This window comes from Pteropus alecto, unplaced genomic scaffold (genome assembly GCF_000325575.1).
Source record: "Pteropus alecto unplaced genomic scaffold, ASM32557v1 scaffold68, whole genome shotgun sequence".
Classification (NCBI taxonomy): Eukaryota; Metazoa; Chordata; class Mammalia; order Chiroptera; family Pteropodidae; genus Pteropus; species Pteropus alecto.
In genome coordinates, this window is record NW_006441386.1 from 8792276 (window position 1) to 8799006 (window position 6731).

Below are 6731 nucleotides of genomic sequence, written 5' to 3' on the forward strand. Positions count from 1 at the left end.
CCCTCAGGCCCACGCCCCAAGTCCTGCACGTGGCCACCTCGCTGTTGGGGCATTCCAGCGCTCCTCTTTCCCCCAATACAGATCTCTCCCTCTTCCTGTCCCACCTACCCGGCCCCCACCACCACCACCAACAGTGTTCAGTCAGCCGGTAGTGTTTTGGTCTTTTATTCACGCTTAGTAGTTAGAAAAATAAAACAGAACAAAACATCACAACCTCACAGATCAACAAGTCTGTTGGGCAAAGGGAAAACTGAGGTAGCCTAGAGTCACAAGCGGAGAGACCCAACCTCCATCAAGGCACTAGTAAAGGGAGGGAGGACGCAGGGCTGACTGCCTTCCCAGGGTGGCAGGGACACCTACCCTGCATTAGTGCACCAGGGCTCCTCTCCCAAAGACAGAGATGCCCCAAGCCCAGGATCTCCTAATGCCTCCACCTGGCTCTGTATCCGGTGGGCAAGGTAGGCAGGAGGTGGCCCTTCTCCTCCTCATCCACAAATTAAGGTGGGCTGCCAGACTTGGACACTATACTTCAGGAATGGGGCATCAGAGATCAGTGCAAGTGACAGGGGTGACACCGTGAATGAGCAGCGTGGGACCCAGATCTCGGCTCAGAATGTCCAGCAGCGCCAGGTAGTGGGGATAGCGAGCAGGATCAGCAGGCGGCCGAGGCAAGTACAGGAAGGTGAGGGCTGTGGTGGGCCCCTCCTCACCATCCCCACCCTCAGGCGCCCCAGGCCCTCCTCTTCTGCCTCGCCCCTGCTGGGCCTGAACCAGTGCGTTAGCGCTGCATGCCAGGGCCTCTGCCTCCTCATCACCCCGCCTGCTATTCACAAAGTCCCCTTCCTCCTCCTCAGGCTCTCCAGACCCAGCCACATCACCCCACATCACCTCCTGCACCTTGGCCCGGATCCTGAGTTGGCTCAGCAGTGCCCGAAGCCGCCCCTCTGCCGCCCCCGGGGCCTCTCGAGGCCCCAAGCACAAGAAGATCCGGAGCCTGGCACTGTGCCAAGCAGGCACCATGCCCAAGATGGTTGCCATCTGCAGCAGGAAGAGGCCACAGACATCCACGTAGCCGGGCCCACCCCGGGGCCGCAGCAGGTTGAGGGGCCACACATCCACATGATGCAGATGAGAGGTGCCCCCAGACCCCCGGCTTAGCCGCTCAGGGGGCAGGGCCCCACAGGCCCTTGCCAGAACCACATTCTTGTTCATCTTGAGGGCATCTGCCACTGTGGCCACGTAGTCCTGGGGACTAAGAGCCCGGGGGCTCCCAGGAGCCCGGGGTGGAGGGAACAGGGTGCTCAGAGCGGGGGACCCGCCTTCCTGGGTGCCCTCAGCAGGCTCAGAGAAAGCCGGATCCGTCAGGAAGTGGTCCTGGGGTGGTGTATCATCATAGAAACCCAGGACCAACGTGTTGGGCTTCATGCCACCTGGGGGAAGAGAGGAGGAAATGGGAAAGAACTGAAAGGAATCAGACTCAACAACTGAGTTTACACCCTATATGAATCCACTCATACACACTGATGGCAACATCAGGTATATTATAGTTTGCACTCTGCTTGGACTCTTAGGGCAAAGTTATGCATGTTTGCATAATGACTTTTAGTTTTCCCGAACACTTTCGCATGCATTTATTTGATTTATCTCCATGACTAATCTCCGCCGTTCAAATAGGCAAAGTTCACCTTAGGATTCTTTTAACTAATGAGCACTTTGGGTGGCAGTAGGATACATTCACTCTAGGCTTCTAGCAGCACATTTTTTTCATGATGAGTCCGATCCAATGTTAAACCAGAACTCCTGAATAATTAAGCTTATGGCCTTAATATCTAGGGAAACAGCACCCAGATTCTGCTGGGGGAGGATGAGAACTCGGGGCTGGGGCTGTGTAATATTTCTGTAATGATGGCATGTCCAAAGCATGGTACCTAGAGAAGGGACAGCTAACATCTGCCTGCTAACCAGGGGCCATGTTCTGTTGAAAGCACTTCATGTTTTAACTTATCTGATTCTTGAAACAATGCTATGAGGTAGAGACTATTTACTCACTCCCTTTTACAGATAAGGAAACTGAGACAGAGCAGTGAAATTACCTGCCCAAAGGTATATACTGGAGAAGCAGGTGAACACAATGCACCCAGCACTAGAGCCCATTCTCTGGACCTCTTAGCTGTGGGTGTATCAACCATGATGCCCCAAATCCCTGCCAACACTCCTGGTTTTTATTTTTGAACAACCAATATAGAATCAAATAATCCACCCCCCTTCCCCTTAAGAAGGCTGACTGTACAGGAAGATCTGAAACATCTTCTAAGACCCTTTCTCTTGACACAAATGGGTTATCAGGAGAATCTACTGTTTAAAGGAAATCTTTTTCTTTTTAGTTGAATCATTTTCCACAGAATAAATTGCACAAAAGTAGTGGTCTCTTGGCACAGATTTTCCCACAAAAGGTGGGGCTGAGGAGAGACTAGGCCCTCAGATGCTCCAGGGTCTATCTCATATTGCTTAATAACCTCCTAAAACACCTCAGCACGTGTGAACTCTAGCTGATCTTGCAAATTAGACTAGTCATACCCCCTCCTAAGCATTTTCCAGGGTTCTGATTTACACCAAACAGGGCAATGTCCAAAACTTGATCTTTAGCCAGATTCTACGTGGAGAAGGAAGCATGCACTCGGGGGACAGAAGCCTGTCCCAGGGTTAAGAAAGAAGGAGGAGGCTAAGCATGAATTTAGAGGGAGCTGGGATACAAGGCCAGAGGCCTCAGCACTAAGACACAGTCACAAAGCTGGGAAACTTCCACTCCACTCAAAAACATCAGCCCCATACACCCTCTGCATCTTTGCAGTATCTGGGGGCTGTATTACACCACTCCCCATTCTCTGCCCCTTTCAAGGCCCAAGTGAGATACCATCTGATCACAAAACCTTTGCTGGCCACATGAGTGGTCTTCCTTTCTCTGAACTCGGGTGGTTAAAAACCATCTGCTACAGATTTGATGGGGTAGTCCCCAGCTTCCAATATTCTTCCATTGCCCCCAGATATACAACATGATGTTCAGAGCCTGTGCCCCAACATTTGGGTCAGAAAAATATAAGTGTCACCTCATCTCTAGTCCTTAAACATCTCCTCAGAGACAATCACACATTGTATGTTATCTCTGAACACCATGTCTTATCTGCACTAGACTGTGGGTTCCTTCTGGGGTTTGTAATCTGTGGTTTATTCTCTTAGGTGGTGGTGGGGTTGTAGTGGAGACTGAAAAGGGCCTCAGAGTGGGCAGAGGGGACCCAGGGAGGAGCAGCTTACCAAGACCTGAGATCCGGAGCAGGTGCTGAGCCCCCTGGCGCACAGAGGGCGAGAGGGTGAGGTCCACAAAGGCCTTCACTTGGGCTCGGTCCACAAGGCTCAGCCATGCTCCATACTGTGGCTGCACAGGGTCTGAGGGCAGGCAGTCTGCAGAGAAGGAAGGCAGCAAATGTAGGCCAAACTCATATACTTTCTCCTAGAGTCCAAATCCAAAATGAGCAGAAGAAAAAGTTCTGGGCAGGGCTGTGTGCTGGTTGGAAGGGTCATCTGAGAAGAAGCATGAGGCCTCTGGGACACAAAGAACACAGGAGTGTCTGAAACCAAAAGGGAGAGGAGGAATAGAGGGCAACTCACCAAGGTCTCCCAGGGTGACATGACCCAGCACATAGAGACCCCCCTTCTTGAGCTGGTTGGCCAACCTCAGTAGAGGCAGAGCACCCCGGGGATTCCCCACCAGGAGCAGCAGCTGGGGCCGCCAGAACTTCACGTGCTCCTTCCGAACATCCAGCCGGAGCAGGTATTTGCGCACCTGGGGACAGAGTAAGGTGGTGGGAAAGAAGGGCTCAAGTGGGTAGCCCCCATCACTCAAGACTTCTCAGACAGAAACTCCAACTCTAGCTAAGGGACATGAAGGACTCCTTGTCAGGTAGGTTTTCTCAGACTGCCTCCAACCCTCCCTACCCTCCTCCGAGCTCCTCTGACCTGATGGAAAAGCAAGGCCTGGCTGACATAGCCCCAGCTGCTGGGGCCACCTCGAGCAGTAAGCAGGGCAGAAAGCAGGCCCATGAGCAGCAGGGAGCCGCCAGCAGCCCCAGGGCTGATGAGGAACATCATGAGCAGGCAGGAGGCTACCCCTAGCAAGCAGGTGTGCCAGGAGAACAGGCTGAAGGTGGGGCTGCAGGTGAACAGAGAGAAGGAAGGCCACTCAGGGCTAGCTCTGAACACCAGACCACTCCACTTCATTCCCAGCCTCACCCCTCTTGGTCTGAGTCCTTCCCATTTCTCCTTCTTTTTCTGGGGACACAGGCATCTTATTCTCTCACCGAAAGTTGGGGGCCGAGGCCCACTCCAGGCTCAGGCAGGATAGGTCCACTGCAGCATAGGCCACCAAGTAGAAGACAGTGACCACTGCAGCCAGTGTGTTCAGCTTCCCAGCCAGGAGCACCAGCTGGACACATACCAAGAGGCTGAGCATTGAGCCACCCCCCCACCAAATGCCAGTGAATCCTGCCTTTTCATTCACGTCCCCCAGCCCATGCCTAATCCCCTCTTGGTCCAGTGAGTGTAACTAGGAGGGGCTTAGGGTGAGGAAAAGGGCAGCTTAAAGAGGAAGAACAGCTTACCTGTACTAGGACCCATGAATAGAGCACAGCCCCCCAGGGGTTCCCCCCTCGGGATACAACCTTGGCTGGTGCCAAGATCATTCCTGTACAAACAGAAATGCAGTAGACACATCAGCCTGGGCCAAGAAGAGACTGAGAGACACAGGAGGGCACGCCCAGAGCCGGGCAACAAGGCAGGGGATAGCGCACCAAAGAGGTCATCCTGGGCCAGGGCGTGGAGGATGCGGGAAGCACCAATGAGGGAGCTCATAGAGGCTGAGAGGGATGTGGCGTAGATACCAATCAATACCAGTGGGGGCCACACACTGATGGCACGAAAGAATCCATAGTCCTCTTGCAGTAGGGTCCTACAAGGAGGAAAAGAGAAGGACACTGAAAAAAAATGTGCAGCCATCCTGGGGTCATCGTGAGAATAGTACTCACAACACTGGGTGAGGTTAAGAGCTAGACATTCTCAACTGACCCCAGCCCTAATCTCAAGAACCACAGTAATAGATCAAGTGTGCCGGGAGATAGACTTGGCATTCATAAATTATTGTTGCGCTGCTGTAGGCTTAATCATGTGATGGAAATTCCTAATAGTCTATGCACAAGGAGCCAACTGTTTATGGAAATTGACTAGAAAGCCATTCCCCACCCCACCCCCAAACCAAGTATTTACACGGTAGCAGGCACGTGGCAGATTCTAGTTTCGGGCTGTCACTACTTAGCGAGCCCTCCCACCAGCAGCAGCAGCTCTACCTCTTTCCTATGGGAGAAACAGTCCCCATCTTCCCTATACTCTAACAACTTGAGTATCTGCCCCCAAGCCTGTGCTATGTTTGGTAATCCAGATATATAAACCTTGCCCCGACAACGCCCTCCAGCCCCTAGAGGGCCAGGCTCACTCCCTCCCCAGGCACCTGTCACAGGTAAAGCTGGAGAGGAAGAAAAGCAGGATGTAGATGAAGAAGGTGTAGGCAACAGCCACAATGGTGCCCAGAGGAATTGCCCGGCTGGGGTCCTTCAGTTCCCCTGGAGGGAAGGGAGCAGAGGGAGAGAGGTCAGCCCTCCACCATCCCCTACATCCCTGAGCCCTGAGCACCCAGATGGGGGCACAGAGTGGCAGCCCCTAACCCCCAAGAGGCAGCAGGCAGGGACTCTCACCCGACATGTTGGCCCCAGCCATGATGCCTGTGCAGCCATTAAAAAGGACGGCAAAGACGCTGGCAAAGGTCATCATGGCGCCTGTGGTGTAGTCCTTGGAGTAGCCAGCTGAGGAGGGATCGTTCCCAGGGAGGAGAGGGTGTCAACATCCCTCCTAGTGATCCAGGCATCTTGGCCTTGCCACCTGCTCCTCACATTCCACAAGACCCCTGCCTCCCCCACCACCCTCACCAAGACCCCATCCCTGATTCACCTCTGGCCCTGGCTCAGGTCATCACCTCCTCCTGAATACTCTCCTCCCTCCTCCAGACCTCATTCATACTCTTTCTTGAGATGTCTTCCCTCCCACTCCTACCTGAATTCCCTAGCCCACCCTGGGCCACCCCCAGCTCTACCTGCTCCTGCCCTCCCCAGCCACATGCTGGTCTCGCTCCTCTTGACACCTCTGTGATTCTTGTCTACTTGAATCACATTTGGTCTATTACACTATTTAACTATTCCCTGAATGTAGATCTTATTTCTCCAACTAAACAAGTTCCTCCAAGGCAGGGACTATGCTGCAGTCACTCTTGGGCCCCACTGAGCCAAACACACACCGGCTAATACACGATGGACAGAGCCTAATTGAATTGCTCTGCTCCGAGGTCCAGACCTCCTGCCCCTGATTCTCTCTGACATCTGTTCTCATGTAGAGATTCACAGGGCCCAGCCTTCACATGTGCCTGCCCCTCACCCCAAGAACTTTAGCACCCCTGGGCCCAGCTCACCACCCAAGTTGGCCTTCAAGGTGCTGCTGTTGAAGCCAGTGAAGTGGCCAACCTGGGGCAGCAGGGAGGATCCATTGGAGCCAGGCCGAGGGGTCAAGTGGATGATCCTGGGCCCCACAGCCACAAAGCTGACCAGCACTGAGGCCAGGGAACCAGAGACCAG

The 6731-nt window shown here is 53.6% G+C and overlaps 1 protein-coding gene across 1 annotated transcript in view; it reads right to left on the reverse strand.

Annotated features, from left to right (window-relative positions):
- Positions 1–149: 149 nt before the first annotated feature.
- SLC12A9 (solute carrier family 12 member 9) overlaps positions 150–6731 on the reverse strand; it is a 9380-nt gene continuing 2798 nt past the window's right edge. The window contains exons 6-15 of the mRNA XM_006918604.3: positions 6569–6731; positions 5802–5909; positions 5558–5669; positions 4845–5002; positions 4656–4738; positions 4356–4480; positions 4015–4207; positions 3667–3841; positions 3313–3459; positions 150–1430 (exon numbers count right to left, since the gene is read on the reverse strand). The exon at positions 6569–6731 is cut by the window's right edge and continues 7 nt beyond it. Coding sequence (XP_006918666.1) covers positions 544–1430; positions 3313–3459; positions 3667–3841; positions 4015–4207; positions 4356–4480; positions 4656–4738; positions 4845–5002; positions 5558–5669; positions 5802–5909; positions 6569–6731 — 2151 coding nt within the window. The 3' untranslated portion in view covers positions 150–543. The remainder of the gene's footprint in view (positions 1431–3312; positions 3460–3666; positions 3842–4014; positions 4208–4355; positions 4481–4655; positions 4739–4844; positions 5003–5557; positions 5670–5801; positions 5910–6568) is intronic.